This window comes from Aotus nancymaae, unplaced genomic scaffold, assembly GCF_030222135.1.
Source record: "Aotus nancymaae isolate 86718 unplaced genomic scaffold, 86718_ANA_hifiasm-v0.15.2.pri h1tg000193l, whole genome shotgun sequence".
In the NCBI taxonomy this organism is placed as follows: domain Eukaryota; kingdom Metazoa; phylum Chordata; class Mammalia; order Primates; family Aotidae; genus Aotus; species Aotus nancymaae.
The window spans coordinates 281213-299046 of NW_026988608.1; the positions used below are offsets into that span (position 1 = coordinate 281213).

The 17834-nt window shown below is 62.6% G+C and overlaps 1 protein-coding gene across 2 annotated transcripts; it reads left to right on the top strand.

Annotated features, from left to right (window-relative positions):
• The first annotated feature begins 1863 nt into the window (after positions 1-1863).
• On the top strand, positions 1864-11006 carry CALY (calcyon neuron specific vesicular protein). Of its 2 annotated transcripts, none has more exons than XM_064371851.1 (5): positions 1864-1949; positions 7891-8045; positions 8851-8964; positions 9979-10092; positions 10725-11006. In XM_064371851.1, exons 2-5 carry the CDS (start codon positions 7911-7913, stop codon positions 11004-11006), a joined length of 645 nt encoding a protein of 214 aa, XP_064227921.1. In that variant the 5' UTR covers positions 1864-1949; positions 7891-7910. The 2 variants fall into 2 exon arrangements, with proteins under 2 accessions (XP_064227921.1, XP_064227922.1); XM_064371852.1 differs by lacking the exon at positions 1864-1949 and adding an exon at positions 5566-7476.
• The last annotated feature ends 6828 nt before the right edge of the window (positions 11007-17834 follow it).

Sequence of the window (17834 nt, forward strand, 5' to 3'; positions counted from 1 at the left end):
GAGGTGTGTGTAAGATGTGTTTCTGGGGGTTGTCAGGTATGTCGGGTGTGAGATGTGTGTTTCTGGGGTGTGAGTTGTGGGCGTGTGTGGGGGTGTGTCTGGGTGTGTGTGACGTGGGTGTGTCTGGTGTTTGAGGTGTGTGTTTCTGGGGTGTGTTGGGTGTGAGGGGTGTGTGTCTGGGAGCTGCGAGGTGTGTTTGCGGTGTGAGGTGTGTGTGTCTGGGGGTGTGAGGTGTGTAAGATGTGTGTGGGGTGTGAGGTGTGTTTCTGGGGTGTGAGGTGTGGGTGTGTGTGGGGTGTGTGGGTGTGTGAGGTGGGTGTGTCTGGTGTTTGAGGTATGTGTTTCTGGGGGTTGTCAGGTGTGTGTGTCGGGTGTGAGGGGTGTGTGTCTGGGGGGTGTGAGATGTGTCGGGTATGAGGTGTGTGTGTCTGGGGGATGTGTCAGGTGTGTGTAAGATGTGTGGGGGTGAGGTGTGTTTCTGGGGTGTGAGGTGCGGGTGTGTGGGGTGTGTCTGGGTGTGTGTGAGGTGGGTGTGTCTGGTGTTTGAGGTGTGTCTGGGGTGTGAGGTGGGTGTGTCGGGTGTGAGCAGTGTGTGGGTCTGGGGGTGTGTCAGATGTGTGTGGGGTGTGTGTCAGGTGTGTTTGGGGTGTCAGGTGTGTGTTTCTGGGGTGTGAGGTGTGTGGGGGTGTGTCAGGTGTGTGTCAGATGTGTGGTGTGTGAGGGGTGTGTGTCAAGTGTGTGTCAGATGTGTGTGTGGGGTGTGAGGTGTGTGTTTCTGGGGTGTGAGATGTGTCTGGGATGTGAGGTGTGTTTGGGGTGTGAGGTGTGTGTCTTGGGTGTGTGTCAGGTGTGTGGGGTGTGAGTTGTGTGTCTGGGGTGTGAGGGGTGTGTGGGGGGTGTCAGGTGTGTGTGTCTGGGGTGTGAGCTGTGTGTCTGGGGTGTGTCAGGTGTGTCTGGGGTGTGGTGTCTGGGGGTGTGTGTCAGGTATGTGTGTCTGGTGTGTGAGGTGTGTGTGTGAGGTGTGTGTGTCTGGGGTGTGGTGTCTGGGGGTGTGTCAGGTGTGTGTCTGGGGTGTGAGCTGTGTGTCTGGGGTGTGTCAGGTGTGTGTGTCTGGGGTGTGGTGTCTGGGGGTGTGTGTCAGGTGTGTGTCTGGTGTGTGAGGTGTGTGTCTGGGGGGTGTCAGGTGTGTGTGTCTGGGGGTGTGTGTGAGGTGTGTGTGTCTGGGGGTGTGTCAGGGGTGTGTGTCTGGGGTGTGAGCTGTCGGGTGTGTCAGGTGTGTGTGTCTGGGGTGTGGTGTCTGGGGGTGTGTGTCAGGTGTGTCTGGTGTGTGAGGTGTGTGTGTCTGGGGGTGTGTCAGGTGTGTGTGTCTGGGGTGTGAGCTGTGTCTGGGGTGTGTGTCAGGTGTGTGTGTCTGGGGTGTGGTGTCTGGGGGGTGTGTCAGGTATGTGTGTCTGGTGTGTGAGGTGTGTGTGTGTCAGGTGTGTGTGTCTGGGGTGTGGTGTCTGGGGGTGTGTCAGGTGTGTGTGTCGGGTGTGAGCTGTGTGTCTGGGGTGTGTCAGGTGTGTGTGTCTGGGGTGTGGTGTCTGGGGGTGTGTGTCAGGTGTGTGTGCCTGGTGTGTGAGGTGTGTGTGTCTGGGGGGTGTCAGGTGTGTGTGTCTGGTGTGTGAGGTGTGCGTGTGTCTGGGGGTGTGTGTCAGCTGCGCGTGCGGTGGGGCCCGGGCAGGGTCGGAGGGGCGCATGCGCGGCTCCCCGGCAGAGGCGGTGGGGGTACCCGGTGCGGGGCCAGAGCCGCGGCGCCGCCTCCGCGCGTTTCCATGGCGACCGCAGCCTCGGTCTCGCCGCTGCAGCCCCTGCCCCGCCCGGCTGCGAAGCGTCTGGAACCGCATCCTCCGCATCCACATCCGCATCGTCCCCGACCCGTCCTGCAGCAGCTGCCGGCGGAGCCGCCCGTGAGCCGTTTCCACATTTCTCCTCGCGAGTGGGGCGGGGGCCCGGGGGCGCGCGGTGCGAGGCGCGTGTGTTCTCGTGGCTCTTGTGTGGGCGGAGGTTTCAGTGCGCTTGTGCGTGGCGCATGTGCGGATGAGGGTGTGAGTGTGCGTGTCTGGGGTGTGTGCCAGGCGCGTGTGCGGGTGTGTGTCTGGAGTGTGTGGGTCTGGAGTGCGTGTGTGGGTTGTGTGTGTCTGGAGTGTGTGCGGGGGCTGTGTGTGTCTGGAGTGTGTGTGCGGGGGGTGTGTGTGTCTGGAGTGTGTGTGCGGGGTGTGCGTGTCTGGAGGGTTGTGTGCCAGGCGCGTGTGCGGGGTGCGAGTGTGCAGGGCGCGCTGCCGCTGGCCCGAGGGCGGTGGTCTCCAGGCTTCCCGGGGCCGCCCGGCCCGGCAGTTCGGGCGGTGCCCGTCCCAGCTCCCGTCCAGCTCTGTCTGCGGGGCGGGGTGGGGCGGGCGGCAGAAGGGGCGTCGGACCAGAGCACCGAGGAGCCGCCGCCCGCGCGAGGTGGTCTCGATGGGGGCGTCTGCGTGACCGGCAGGAGCCGGCCTGGAGGCCGGGAGGGCGCGGCTCCGGAACCACCTGCGGCTGCGGCGGGCTCGGGCGCGGGGCCACAGGTGGCGGCTCCGGGAGGCGGGAGCGGCTGCGCGTCCTCTCCTCTGCGCGGGCCTCCCCGGCTCCGCACTGCGGCTGCCTCGGAATCAGCGGGGTGGGACCCTCGGGGATCCGCGGTCACACGCGCTCGCGCCCGGCCCGCACCAGCCCGCGCCCGCGCGCACCCCGCGCGTGACGCAGCATTCCGCGGTTGGAGGGCGCGAGCGAAAGCGAGTCGGTGACGTGACCTCCAGCCGAGCTTCCGCGCACTTTGGACTGGGAGCCCGCACCCCCGGCCCCGCCATCCATCCTGCATCCGCACGGCCTCGCTCACCCGCGCCCCCACCCATCTGCCATCAGCACCCCGCGCACCCCCCCAGACAGGAGCCGGGCGCTTGCCTCCCCGCCAGAGCGCGGCGGGCGGGGCGCACGGGACCCGCAGAAAACGCGGCGACGGCGCAGGTGCAGGGAGGGGCCAGGGGAGGAGCAGAGGGGCCGCCAGGTCCACGAGACGCGTGTCTGCCGTGGGAAGAGGCCCTCATGACGCAGCAGCACAAAGGGACGGTCTGGTGTGGGGGGGTGGACCCCACACACAGGCCGGCACCCCCCCACATTCCGCCCGGGGCGCTGGGCCTGGAACCAGAGCGAGGCTCCAGCGGCCCCCAATGGCCTTTTCTTCCTGAAGACGCGTCCTGGGCCCGTCTCCGTCGCCAGGGAAACCCGCGATGGCGTAAATCGGCCGTCAGAGGCGTTGCAGTTGAAGTTTGGTTGGAAGGGAACGTCAGAAGCGCAGCTCCTCCTGGCGGGGTCCTGCCCGCCCTGTGGCGCTGCGGGGCCTGGGGCGGGACTGCGCCTCCTTCTCCGCCTCCCCATCTCCCGTCTGTGGAGAGGCTGGGCTTGCTCTGGGCGTCCGCTCCGGGAAGACCCCCGACCCCTCCTGCTCGGTGGCGCTCCCACCCGCGCGGGCCAAGCTCCCCCTCAAGCCCTGGCGGTGCTGCCCGCGCCCCACAACCGCGTCCTTCCCCGCCTCTCGGGCTCTGCTTCCCTGGATCGCTCTCTTTTGTACTCAAGCTCGGTAGCGCCTCGTCCGTCCCCGCCTGCACACACAGGGCGCTTCTGCACCACAGGTGCACGCGGAAACCTCCCCAGCTGAGTAGCCATCCCTCTGCCCCGGCCACGTGGGGACCCACCTCAGGAAGAGCCTCCGGCCCGGGGTGGGTGAGTGGGGACCACCGTATGGCTTCTTCTGGAAAGGCCGGGCCAGGCACAGGGTCGCCTGCGATAAACACACGACAAAGAGGGGCATGGGTTAGGGCTCCAGAGGGCCTGGCCAAGTCCAGGTCTGGGAGCCCTGTCTCCCCTAGCCCAGCTCCTTCCCGCTCAGAGCAGCCTCCCCCATCCCCTACCCAGACCTGGCTGTCCAGTCTCGCTCCCACGATGCAGATCCCTCCCCTCAGGTCCTTACCCTCAAGTGATTCCCCCTCAGCTCCTTCCCCCTCAGCTCATCCCCCGTCAGATCCTTCCCCACTCAGGTCCTCCTTCAGGTCCTTCCCCCCTCAGCTCCTCCCCCCTCAACTCCTCCCCCCTCAGATCCTTCCCCGCTCAGATCCTTCCCCGCTCGGCTCCTTCCCCCCTCAGATCCTTCCCCCTCAGGTCCTTCCCCCCTCAGATCCTTCCCCCTCAGGTCCTTCCCCCTCAGCTCCTTCCCCCCTCAGATCCTTCCCCCTCAGGTCCTTCCCCCTCAGCTCCTCCCCCCTCAGCTCCTGCCCCCTCAGCTCCTGCCCCGCTCAACTCCTTCCCCCCTCAGATCCTTCCCCCTCAGATCCTTCCCCCTCAGATCCTTCCCCCTCAGGTCCTTCCCCCTCAGGTCCTTCCCCCTCAGGTCCTTTCCCCTCAGCTCCTGCCCCCTCAACTCCTTCCCCCCTCAGATCCTTCCTCCTCAGGTCCTTCCCCTTCAGGTCCTTCCCCCTCAGCTCCTCCCCCCTCAGCTCCTCCCCCCTCAGCTCCTCCCCACTGAGGTCCTTCCCCCCTCAGGTCCTTCCCCCTCAGCTCCTCCCCCCTCAGCTCCTCCCCCCTCAGGTCCTTCCCCCTCAGCTCCTCCCCCCTCAGCTCCTCCCCCCTCAGGTCCTTTCCCCCTCAGCTCCTTCCCCCTCAGCTCCTTCCCCCTCAGCTCCTTCCCCCTCAGCTCCTTCCCCCTCAGCTCCTTCCCCCCTCAGATCCTTCCGCCTCAGGTCCTTCCCCCTCAGGTCCTGTCCCCTCAGCTCCTGCCCCCTCAGCTCCTGCCCCCTCAGCTCCTTCCCCCCTCAGATCCTTCCCCCTCAGGTCCTTCTCCCCCTCAGGTCCTTCTCCCCCTCAGGTCCTTCCCCCTCAGGTCCTTCCCCCCTCAGGTCCTTCCCCCTCAGGTCCTTCCCCCCTCAGGTCCTTCCCCCTCAGCTCCTCCCCCCTCAGCTCCTCCCCCCTCAGCTCCTTCCCCCCTCAGGTCCTTCCCCCTCAGGTCCTTCCCCCCTCAGGTCCTTCCCCCTCAGGTCCTTCCCCCCTCAGGTCCTTCCCCCTCAGCTCCTCCCCCCTCAGCTCCTCCCCCCTCAGCTCCTTCCCCCCTCAGGTCCTTCCCCCTCAGGTCCTTCCCCCCTCAGGTCCTTCCCCCTCAGGTCCTTCCCCCTCAGCTCCTCCCCCCTCAGCTCCTGCCCCCTCAGCTCCTGCCCCCTCAGCTCCTTCCCCCCTCAGCTCCTCCCCCCTCAGCTCCTCCCCCCTCAGCTCCTGCCCCCTCAGCTCCTGCCCCCTCAGCTCCTTCCCCCCTCAGCTCCTCCCCCCTCAGCTCCTCCCCCCTCAGCTCCTTCCCCCCTCAGGTCCTTCCCCCCTCAGGTCCTTCCCCCTCAGGTCCTTCCCCCTCAGCTCCTCCCCCCTCAGCTCCTCCCCCCTCAGGTCCTCCCCCCTCAGCTCCTTCCCCCCTCAGGTCCTTCCCCCTCAGATCCTTCCCCCTCAGGTCCTTCCCCCTCAGGTCCTTCTCCCCCTCAGGTCCTTCTCCCCCTCAGGTCCTTCTCCCCCTCAGGTCCTTCCCCCACTCAGATCCTTCCCCCTCAGGTCCTTCCCCCTCAGGTCCTTCTCCCCCTCAGGTCCTTCTCCCCCTCAGGTCTTTCTCCACCTCAGAGCCTTCCCCTTCAGATCCTTCCCCCTCAGATACCTCCGTTCCCGGATCCTTCCCACCTTGGACTCCTCTGCCGTCATATCCTTCCTCCCCCCCACCCCCACCCCTGCAATCCTTCCCTGTGGGATTCCTCTGCCCTCAGACCCTCACCCCTGGGATCCTTTCCCCACCCCTCTGCAATCCTCCCCAGCCTCCGCCCTCGCAGTCCTTCCCCCTCGGATCCTTCCACCTTCAAATCATTCCACCCTCAGTTCCTTCCACCGTAACCTCCACGAGATGCCTCCACGTTGCCTGTACTTGACGGCGGCAGCTGGGCAGAAGCTCTGTGGCTGTGGGTCCCCTGCTCCTGTTCCCGTGGTGCCTGCCCACACCTGGAACCACGGAGGGCCGGCCACTGCAGGGCGGGAAGAGTGGTCACTGCTGGCTCTGGCAGTTACCTGGACGTCCTAGTGCTGCTGTCACAAATTACAAGCGGGTGGCTTAGAATAACCGAGTCATTCTTCCCAGTTCTGAGGCGAGAAGCGCAGGACGGTGTTCGCAGGGCCGCGCTCCCTCCAGAGCCTCTAGGGGGGCGCCTTCCTCCAGCTTCTGGGGGCCAAGCGTTCCTTGGGTTTCAGCGGCAGCGTTCCGGTCTCTGCTCCGTCTGCACGTGGCACTGTCCGGAGTCTAATTTCCCTGGTTTTTTTTTTGTTTGTTTGTTTGTTTTTCGTTTGTTTGAGGCGTAGTCTTGCTCTGTCGCCCAGGCTGGAGTGCAGTGGCGCGATCTCGGCTCGCTGCACCCTCTGCCTCCCAGGTTCAAGCTATTCTCTGCCTCAGCCTCCCAAGCAGCTGGGATTACTGGTGCCTGTCCCTACACCCAGCTAATTTTTGTATTTTTAGTAGAGACTGGGTTTCACCATCTTGGCCAGGCTGGTCTTGAACTCCTGACCTCATGATCCGCCCACCTCCACCTTCCAAAGTGCTGGGGTTACAGGCGTGAGCCACCTCGAATGGCCTACTTTCCCCGTTTTATTAAGGATAGCAGTTTTGGATCAGGGCCCACCCTGGTTTGGGACGAGTTTGTTTTAGCTCAGTTCTGTCTGCAAAGAACCTAATTCCAAGTGTGATCTCATCACGGGCACTCTCAGATCCTAGGACCTGGACGGAGTTTTGAGGGAACATCACTCGACTCCCAGTGTGCCAATCATTTGTGGGTTGCAACTGTCTTCTCCTGGTCTTGGGTTCCGCTTCCATTTTTAAATTTAATTTAATTTTTTTCTGTGCCCATTTTTTGAAGGCTGCTTTCATGAGCAGAAGTCCGTAGTTTTAATGAAGTCGTTTTATCAATATTTCCTTTTCTGGTTCGTGCCTATTGTCCTAATGAAGGACTCTCTCCCTCCCTGAGGCCAGCATAATCTGCTTTCTTGTCTTTGAGGCGCTTCACTGTTTCCTTTTCCAGTTTAGGTTTATTCACCCAGTGTAGACTCCTCTGTGTGACGTGACGCAGGGATCAGGCTCACTGTTTTTGATGTGGACGGCGGTTTATTGAGAGGCAGCCATGCTGCAAATCGGCGTTCGTGTGTGCAGAGTGTGTCGTGTGGGACTTTTTCCAGCATGCACAGCCCCACGCCCCTCGGTTTCTAATGCTGCGCGGCAAGCCAGCCCCCGGCAGATGAGACTCCGCCATGCTCTTTCCCAGGATGCTTTGTGTTCCTGCCCCCCTGCCCCTCTGCCCCGTGTAGAACGACAGTCGTGGTGGGACACACCTGTGGTTCCAGGTACTCGGAAGGCTGAGATGCTAGGATTGCTTAAGCCCGGGAGGCAGAGGCTGCAGGGAGCCAAGGTGGCACCATTGCACTGAGAAGAGGAAGAAGGACACGGAGGAGGAGGAGCTTGTCTAGAGCAGCTGCTGGGGGAAGACTCCCTCGGCTTCATGGACAGTCCTGGCTGGGGCTCTCTCCCCTGCAGTGCTGTGGGGTCCAGAGGGTCTGTGGGGGTCAAGAAGGGACAGGAAGCATCTGGCTGGGCTTGCCGGGTTTGCCCAGGGAGGCTGGCCTGACCCCTTACGGCCCGTCCCCGGCTCCGGTGTGAGGAGCATCAGGACCAGCTCAGGGCCCTCTGGCCTCAGAGCCAGATGGCGTGGGTGTCCAGGGGACAGCCTGTGGACAGTGACCCTGTGTGTCTCTGGACAGGATAAGGACCGCTGTCCACCATGGTGAAGCTGGGCTGCAGCTTCTCTGGGAAGCCAGGTAAAGACCCGGGGGACCAGGACACTGCTGCCATGGACAGTGTGCCTCTGATCAGCCCCTTGGACGTCAGCCAGCTCCAGCCGCCGCTCCCCGAGCAGGTGAGGTCCTGGGCGGCGTGGGGGCCCTTCTCAGGCTCCCCTGGAAACAAAGGGGCGTGGGGTGAAGTTTGTCTAGATGTGGCCTCTTCCCAGGTGCAGCAGAGCAAGCGGAGGAAGGGCCGTGAGGGCCAAAGCCCTGGTTGGCCAGGGGCGCTCTGTGACCTCCTGGTCAGCTCCCATGTGCCAGAACGGGGCAAACTGGCAGACACATCACTGGGAATTCACGCACTGACCCACCTGCGGTCCATAGAGCACTCAGCAGACAAGGCCTCCCACCCTTCCCCTTGGGGCATGGCTCTGTCCTGGGTTGAGCCTGAGACGGGGGTCCTGGGGCAAGTGACCAGTGGGGGTACATAAGGCGGAAACTGGGGAGAAGCAGAGCTCAGCTTGAGCCCAGCCCAGTCTGACCCCCAGGGAGTCGTGCAGCGTGAAGGGCACCCCGAGTTGTCCCTGCTGGAAGTGGGGGCAGCATCTCTGCTGGGGACCCGGGGCAGGAGGACCACCCCTGTTGGCCAAGGGCGATTCTCCAGCACCCTGAGTTGGAGGCAGCAGCAGACCGAGGTGCTCTGTGAGCGGTCGGGCCGGGCCCAGGGCTGCTGTGGCTCCAGCAGATTTCAGCATCCACCTTCCCTTGGCCTCACTGTGTGGCTGCTGGAGCCTTGCTGTCCACCGAGACGGTCCCGGCAGATGGTCGACGTCAACACCACCGCCACGAAGCTGACCCTGGCTCCCTCTCCTCTCAGTTCAGTGCTGTCTTGGGTCCCTGCCAGCTGCCCAGCAAGGCCACGGCCATCTCTTTTCACAGGTGGTCATCAAGACGCAGACAGAATACCAGCTGTCCTCCTCAGAGCAGCCGAAGACATTCCCTGACCTGGAGGGCCAGAAGCCGAGCTGCAGCCAGCCAGAGGAAGGGCGCAGGGTGAGCACACCCGCCCCACACACCGGAGACTCAGGGCGGGGGGAAGGTGGAGGGCAGCTGGGGTGCCTGGGCTCAGGCCAGGCCAGGCTGGGGGCCCCTTGCCCCGGCTCTCAGGGAGTCGTCCCGCCCAGAGGAAGGGCGCAGGGTGAGCACACCTGCCCCACACACCGGAGACTCAGGGCGGGGGAGAAGGTGGAGGGCAGCTGGGGGTTCCTGGGCTCGGGCCAGGCCGGGCTGGGGGCCCCTTGCCCCGGCTCTCAGGGAGTCGTCCCGCCCAGAGCTGGCCTCCGGCTGCCCTGCACCCATCAGGCCCCCTCTGGAGGCCGCGGGTGCCAACCGAACGCAGAGCTCCCGAGACGTTTCTCTTCCTGGGAAGCGCCCACCTGCGCGGCCAGCCTGTTGCCCAGTGGTCACTGCCCATCTTCAGTCACTTAGGGGCTTTCTGTGTAATTCTTTCTGCCGCGTATCTGGGAAATATCCTCCTCATCCTCTGTTTTAAATCTCTCAACGTTATGATGATAGCTTCAGTCATGTTTCGTGGCCTGTTTCCAAAGCCTGTCACTCTTCAGTAGTAAGGTCTGCCCTAACCCCACCGTGTCTGTTTGAGCTCCCCGCCCCGGCTTCACCTTCCAGTGGGCGGCACTGGGAGGCCTGGTGAGCGCAGCCTCCGACTCACCGGAGGCCACAGCCCCCATGCCCTGTGGAGCCCACACCACAGGCAAGCTGCAAATTCCGGCAAGACCCACCTGGGACAAAGGCCACATCACTTTCCGTGGTGGCAGATGTTTCCAGAGTCCCGGTGAGGGGCTGCCCGCAAGGCCTGGCCCCAGGGGTGGAGCCGGCACACTAGACTGTGCTGCTGACCCTTGGAAAAGTCACCAACTGCCTGGGGTGGGGGTGGGGTGTCAAGACTGGGGGTGCTGGTGGTCCTGTGCTAACCCCAGCCCCTGAGGGGCTCCCCACAAAGCCAGCCGCTACCCAGCGTGGCTGAGCCCCTCCGTGCCCTCCTGCCAGCTGCCCACGGGGCGGATGATTGCCTTCACCATGGCGCTGATGGGCTGCGTGCTGATCCTGTACAAGGCCATCTGGTACGACCAGTTCAGCTGCCCCAACGGCTTCCTGACGCGGGTAAGGGGGCCTGTCTCTGGTGGGGAGCGGTAGAGCCTCCCGTCCTCCGTCCTCCGGTGGCCTCCGGTCAGGGGACGGCAGGGCTGCTCCCTGCTGCTGGGGTGTTCCTGTTACTTCTCCAGAACATGAGATCCTGTCTTTTGAAAACTTGATATTTTAATGATGACTTTCTCTAAGCCATCACCAAAGCAAAAGTCACCCTCCAACCGTCTCTCCAGGGGGTCACCTGTCCCCCGAGTGACTTGTGCAACGTTTTATTTTTCTGTGACATATTCATGTTCTCTTTGCCAATGACGGTTGTAGCTTTCCGTGTGTTTCTCGAAAGCCTTTCATTTTTCAGAAGTGAAATCTGCCCCTTTCCTTAACTCCGAGGCTCCGCAGAGGCCTCGCTGGGCTGGGCAGGTCCGCTGGTGTCTGCGCCCCGCTCCCCGGGCGGCCCCCTCCCCTGCGACCCGACAGCGACGCCCTGGCCCCGGGGCCCTCCACGGCCCTGAGTTCTGAGCCTGAGGCTGACTTCGGTGTCGCGAAACCATGGCCCCACTGGAAACGGTCCGCAGTGCCCCCGGCACGGAAGCGGGAGGGTCCGGGTCCAGGAGGGCTGAGCCCGCGGCCCTGACCGGCCCCTCCCGCAGCACAAGCTCTGCGCGCCGCTGACCCTGGAGATGTACTACGCCGAGATGGACCCGGAGCGCCACCGCAGCGTCCTGGCGGCCATCGGGGCCTACCCGCTCAGCCGCAAGCGCGGCACCGAGCCGCCGGCGCCCTGGGGGGACGGCCACCGCGCCCACAAGGAGGAGCGCAAGGGGCCCACCCAGGCCGGGGCGGCGGCGGCGGCCACCGAACCCCCCGGGAAGCCGTCGGCGGAGGCGGAGAAGGAGGCGGCGGGGAGCGCGGCGCCCCCGCCCGCGCAGTGACGGTCTCCCGCCCGCAGCCCAGCCCGGGGTAGGTGCGCGCCGCGGGGCTGCGGCCGGCTGTTCCTGGGGCCCTTCCTGGCCTCCCGCCACCGCTTCTGAGCCCGGGACCCCGGCCACCCCTTCCCTCCTCCCTCGCGGGGGCCGCCGACCCGGCCCGCGGGCTCCTCTGGGTGGGGGGTGCGAATCCGGGGCCGCGGGGGCCGCGGGGCGCGTGAACGGGCGCGGGGTGGTCCTGGGGGGCTGTCAACCCTCGGGCCCTGTCTCCGCAGCGCCCCCGCCAGCTCCCGTGACCAGCGCGCCGCCCCCGCTGTGCGCGTGTTCGTGTCTCGCCCCAGGCGCCCTCGCTGCAGCGCCACCCCCGCCCGGGTCTCTGACTCTGTCGCTTTTCTCTAAGTAAAGATTTCGCGTCGTCCGCCGGCGTCTTCCGTCTCTCCTGCGCGTCCCCTGCCCGGCTGGCCTTTCTCCCGCCCCTACCCGGCCAGATGTGAGTGAGGCCGGCGCTGCGCTCACCGGGGACCCCCGAAGAGACTCCGCGCCTCCCGGAACGAGGCGCACACCGCGCGCGTTCTCGCGATGGGTGGTCCAGGCCTTGTCTGAGCCCCACCGGGATCTGCCTTAATGGCGCGGCTCCGGCCCCCCAGGGGAGTCTGGGGCCCATCCCTACCCGCTGCCCAGGCCCCGTCCTGCCGGTTCCCGCCCCACCTACCTGGTTCTGGGCCTGGGCCCGGGTGTCCTCCCTGACAGGCGTGTCTGGTTCCTGGCTGACCCCTGGTTCTGGGCACCCATGAGCAGCTCCTGGCCCCTGTATGTGTGGCCCACAGGCATAAATGATCCAGTGAAGAAAGAAAGGGGTGAATGGGGGAGTCTGAGTGGGGAGCGGGGCCTAAGGAGGGGTGCGCTGGGCTCCTGCGGGCTGGGGTCTCCCGTGTCTGTGGAGCGGGATGAAAGCTGATGAGGCTGAAAGGCCAGGGGAGCCTGGAGCTGCCCTGAGTCACCCCCGCCCCAGCCTCTCCGGGCGCTGAGCACTGCAGGGAATGGATTATAGGCAGTTCTCACCCACCACCTGCACCAGCGCAGCCAGCTGCAGCTCTGCAGCCCCGCCCACACGTGCACCTGTCCTCCATCCCTTTCCGGGAGTTGGGGCCTTGGGACAAAGGGCTTGGGGTCAGGGGCGGCAGCAGAGCCTAGGTGGCTCACGGGGCCACAGGAAGCAGCTTCAGGCAGGAGGGGCCAGCAGTTCCTGCACGGTGTGGTGGAGGGTGGGGGCCTCACACACAGGTGGGATCCCCTTGGGAAGCCGACCCTGATCCCAACATGGAGCCCAGTGACTTGGGGGACAGTCCAGGAAGGTCTCTGCAGCACCAGGGGAGAGGCCCAGAGCCAGTGCCAGAAACAGTGTCCAGGCTCCGTTTGCAAGTGGGACACAGGTTTCTGAAAGGGTCCCTTTTCACCCCCATCACCTCTGCCCCCCATTTCAGGGGCTCTGCGTCAGGCCGCAGGGCTGGAGAGGATGCCGTGCAGGAAACCTGGGTGTGCTGAGTGCTGGGGTCCAGGTTTTCAGTCCCACTCTGGGGCCTTTGCCCTTCCCCTGTACCCCCTCCCTCTTCTACCTCCTGGCTAAAGCTGGAGCCAGGCAGAGGCAGCTCTTGTGCACAGGACAGGACCCTGGCTATGAACTGGCCCCACCTTGCCCCACCAGCAGGGATGCCAATGTGGGTGCCTACTAGGAAGTAGGGGACGCTGAGGACCCAGGGAAGTGCCATCCCCCAGCGAGCAGGGAAAGACCCCGGCACGGCTGACCTGCTCTGGGCCCCATGTCCCTGCACTTCCCCCAGGCAGCCACACGGGCCAGGCCACAGTGCAGGCTCCTGCTTCATCTACCCCGAGGCCACTTTGGGGCTTTCCGGGTGGACGCCAGGCAGGTCCAGGCCAGCTGTCTCATCCTTACTAAGTTCTTCCTTGGACACTCCAGTGAGTGACCTGTAGAGGTAAACGAAGTGCTTTCATGATGCAATTCCTTCAGTCACCTCAGAACACGCTTATTACATGAGAAAGGGGCCACCAGGCTCAGTGGTGATCCACACGGCAGGCACCGGGGCCCCTTGCGACGTGGGCTTCTAAATTTGCACGGAGGAAAACTTTCTAATCACATTTCTCTGGCTGAGCTGGAACTGGATTTTATCAGAGCAACTTTGGTTTTCAAGAATAAATAATAAATATGCACACTGGGCGGGGTGGCTCATGTCCGTAATCCCAGCACTTTGGGCGGCCAAGGAGTGTGGGGGGCGGATCGCTTGAGCCCCGGAGCTCCAGACCAGCTTGGGCAACATAGAGAAACCCATCTCTACAAAACAAACAAACACACACAAAAACAGAAAACTAGCCGGGTGTGCTGATGCAGGCACCTGCGCTCCCGGCTACTCGGGATGCTGAGGTGGGAGGATCACTTGAGCCTGGGAGTTCGACGTTGCAAGGAGCCGAGATGGCACCACTGCCCTCTGGGACAGAGTGAGACCCTGTCTCAAAACAATGATAAATAATAAATGTTCAGTGTATCTGCGCGTGTTCTAGGATATTAACAGGCATAAAGGCGTTCCCGCAAACCAGTGCCATGATCTATTCCAAAACCGAGCTGGGGAGGGGGTGAGTACCAGAGAACGTTTTTAAACCAAAAGATCCGTCCAGTTTTGGAACAAGAATCCTTTTAAGGGCCAGTCTCTGTAGGGCCTGGCTCCTCCTCCTCAGAGCCTCGGGTGGGCACCCAGTCCGGTCCTTCGGGAGCGTCACAGGCCCCGCCCTGCAGGCCTCTCCCGAGTCCAGGGTCCAACGGGAGAGGCTGACACGGAACCGAACCGCAGCACAGGAGCAGTCGGAGGCCGCGTCTGTGTCCCCAGACTTTCCGCGTGCCCCCTGCCCAGACCCACGACGCGTCCCGTGAGGCGCGGCCCCTGCCCGGGAGGACTCCGCAGACGCGGGGGCCCGAAAAGTCACCCAGGGGCACGAGCGGCCAGGGAAACCCACGGGCGCCAGGCGTCAGCGGCCGCGGCGATCGGACAGCGATGCCCCTTTTCCTGGGTCCCCAAGCCGGGCCCAGTCCGACCGCTGGGCGGGAACCCCCGGGGCTGGGTCCGCGGCGTCCAGAGGCCGCTGGAGGCGGAGCGCGGACCTGGCTCGGAGGACGGGGCGGGAGGGCGCCGTCGCTCGGGACTCAGGGAGTCACCAACCAGCCACGAACGCGGCCAGCGCGGTGCAAAGACACAGCCCACGCGCGTCCTCGGAGTGCGGGTCCCGCAGCGGCTCCCCGTCCGGAGCCAGCCCGGCTTCCCTCCGGCCTCTCCTGCCCCGGCCGCGCCGCCACCCCTGCGAGGGTGCCTCGTGCACCTGTCTCGCCGGCGGGTGCCCTTGCTGCTGGCCGAATAGCGTTTGCTTGTGCGCCAGGCTGAAGTGAGCTGGTCGAGATGGAGACTTTCCTGCTGTTCTCTGTCACAGCCGCGTGCGGACTACTGCCTGAGGAGACCCTCTTACAGGACTGGGGTCACCGAAGCCCCCGGGCAGCGGGCACCTCCTTCAGCCAGGGTGTCTCCGAGTCAGAGACCGGTGAGGGCTGCAGCACCCAGCACGACCCTCGGGAAGCCGGGGGCCTCTGCCGCCCCTCACTGTGCGGTCCTGGCACCCAGTCTTTTCCTTCAGCCGCCTCGTGCCCTGGGCATCCGGAGACACCACCCGGCCCTCGGCAGTTGTGATCTGGCAGGGAGACTGCCTGACTCTTTGAGGGTGTAGGGCCACTTGGTCCAGGGATGAGAGGTGGACCAAGTTATGGGTGTGGACCGTGGTAACTTCTGATTGGGCCAACATGGAGCGAGCCAGATGGTGAGGACCCCAGACAGTGGCCCACGGCCAAGCTCAGCACCTCACCCGTCTCAGCCAAAGAGAGCCATGTTGGGCCCCTGGGTCTGGGTGACTAGAAAGCACACGGGCCCTGACCCTGCCTCAGGCTCCTAACATCAGGGTCACCTCCCGGGACCCAGTGGTGCCCAGGTGTGGATGTGCTGGACTGTCTGGGCCCCACGCCGTCACACGGTCGGCTCTCAGAGCCTGGCCAGCCACCCGTGCCAGTCCTGCCGATGCCGGCTTGTGTGGGGGCTGTCTCGCAACCACTGAGAGGGTGGGTCAGTCTTGCTTGCACACTTCAGGGGAAGGGACCCTGGTAGATCTTTTTCATAGTTTTGTTTTTTGCAGACATAGTGCCTAGGCTGGAACACAGTGGTGCCATCACAGCTCACTGCAGCCTCCACCTCTTGGGCACCAGCGACCTTCCCACCTCAGGCCCCCAAGTAGCTGGGACCACAGGCACGCGCCACCACATCCAGCTGATGTTCGTATTTTTTGTAGAGACGGTGATGACTTGGCTCTGTGTCCCACACAAATCTCATTTCGAATTTTAATCCTCACAATCCCCACGTGTCGAGGGAGGGGCCTGGAGGGCGGTGACGGGATCGTGGGGGTGTGGCCTTCCCCGTGCTGTTCTTATGCCGGTGAGTGAGTTCTCGTGAGATCTGATGGTTGTATAAGTGTTCGACAGTTCCTCCTACACACGCTCTGTCCTGCCACCTTGTGAAGAAGGTGCCTGCTTCCCCTTCTGCCATGATTGTGCTTCCTGAGGCCCCCAAGCCACGTGGAGCTGTGAGTCCATTAAACTCCTTTGCTTAATAAATGACCCAGTCTCGGGCGTATAGCTGTGTAATGTGAACTAATAAAGGTGGGTTTTCACCATGCTGCCCGGGCTGGTTCCCAAACTCCTGGGCTCAAGCCTCAGCCCCAAAGTGCTAGGATTGCAGATGTGAGCCACCGCCCCCAGCCTGCCCAGCACATCTGGGATGATCAGGAGGCACAGTTGTCTGGAGGGTCAAGGCCTCCCATGGGGGTTTCTGAAGAGGTGACATTGTCATGCCTCTTAAACTGGGTTAGGGGACTGAGGGGGTTACTGTCCTAGGCCAGAACATGCAGTTTTATAGATGCTTTGCTGGGGTGGCATATTTCATAGCCTCCCAAAAAATCCCACTATTTGGACAGTACTTGATCCCAATAAACTGTTTAGGTCAAATAATTAGCATTTAAAGAATAATCCTGGCTGGGCCTGTATGGGAAAAACCCCACAAGTGCCATGGCAAGGGTCTGAAGCCTCAGCCTGTTCCCATAGAAATATGATCTAGAAAAGAGTGAGAAATGTAGGCACGTAGTTACTCGTTTATATAATCACATAGAATCTTATGGTTACTTAAAATCATAAAGATATGCTCAATATAACCTTTAATTTTACTAATGACTCTCAGGTTATGAAGCGTGGAACTGAGGTGACATTGTGAACAAAGTGATCCTAAGGCAAGATGCTCTAAGCCCTCTGTCACGCCCGCATAAGGGCTGCTGGAGGGCGCCTCGGCCGTGCGGCAGCGCCAGCGCTGGGAAAGCCCCGCTGTTTAGCCAGCTAGGGGAGGAGACGTCTAAGATGGCCGAGACGGCTCCTTCCTGGGGAAGTTTGGAGAAAACTCCGCTTCTCCAAGCTCTTGTGGTAAGGCCTGGCGGCTGTCAGGGACGCCCGTGGACACCCGGGGCTTAACTGTCTCTATGTGATGCTGGCTTCAGCGGTCACGTTCCACGTCCACTCTCGTGTTCTGCTTCTGCACCTGGTTTCTCTTTTTCTCAGAAGATAAGCATAATAGTAACATAATCGTAGTGTCCTTGACATTTCTGACAAATACGCGAAGAGCGCTGACGCATTAGGTCTTCTCCTCGCCTCGGCCACGTGAAAGTCCTGGGCCCCCGTCTCCAAGACACGCGATTACCTGACCCTATCACCGACCACCAGTACCTCACCCGGCCTTCCCCGCCCCCTGCTTTGTACTCAGTAAAAGTCAGAGCGTCCAGGCACTCGGGGCCACTGCAGGTCTCCGTGCTTCGGTTGGCAGTGGACCCCAGCCCACACTCCCTTCTCCATCTCCGCGTCTGTGTCTTTTATTTCTACACCCACAGGGAGGGGCTCACGGAACCCTGTAGGGCTGGACCCCATATGGGCCTGGTGACTCACACCTGTAATCCCAGCACTTTAGAAGGTTGAGCGGGGAGGACTGCTGGAGTCCAGGAGTTTGAGACCAGCCTGGGAAACATGGCGAACCCGTCTCTACAAAAAATACAAAAATTAGCCAGGTGTGGTGGCGCATGCCTGTAGTCCCAGCTACTTGGGAGGCTGAAGTGGGCGGGGCTTGAGCCCAGGAGATGAAGGTTGCAGTGAGCCATGATCACGTCACTGCACTCCAGCCCAGGGGACAGAGCCAGATCCTGTCAAAAAAAAAAAAAAAGTGCGATTGTCACATGCGTCTCCCGACTGGCACGAGCCAGTGAAGGTCATCTGTGGCCCCGGTTCCTCCCCATTCTGGTGCCTTCAGGAAGTGTTTCTGAATGGCCTGCGCTGTTTCCTGGTGTGATATAAATAGTGCCACCCAGATGGCCTAAAGTCCTGGTACTTTCATTTATACTTAAAAAAAAAAGTGTTGCCGGGAACCAACCCAAATGCCCATCGATGATAGACTGGACAGGGAAAATGTGGCACATATACACCATGGAGTATTATGCAGCCATAAAAAACGATGAGTTCATGTCCTTTGTAGGGACATGGATGAACCTGGAAACCATCCTTCTCAGCAAACTGACACAAGAACAGAAAATCAAACACCGCATGTTCTCACTAATAGGTGGGTGTTGAACAATGGGAACACATGGACACAGGGAGGGGAGCATCGCACACTGGGGTCTGTCGGGGGGAAAGAGAGG

Excerpts from the sequence above, each read along its gene's own strand:
- CALY (XM_064371851.1), top strand. The coding sequence starts at position 7,911 with ATGGTGAAGCTGGGCTGCAGCTTCTCTGGGAAGCCAGGTAAAGACCCG. Across the intron at positions 8,046-8,850 it reads AGCCGCCGCTCCCCGAGCAG|GTGGTCATCAAGACGCAGAC; the intron begins GTGAGGTCCTGG and ends CTCTTTTCACAG. Across the intron at positions 8,965-9,978 it reads AGCCAGAGGAAGGGCGCAGG|CTGCCCACGGGGCGGATGAT; the intron begins GTGAGCACACCC and ends CCCTCCTGCCAG.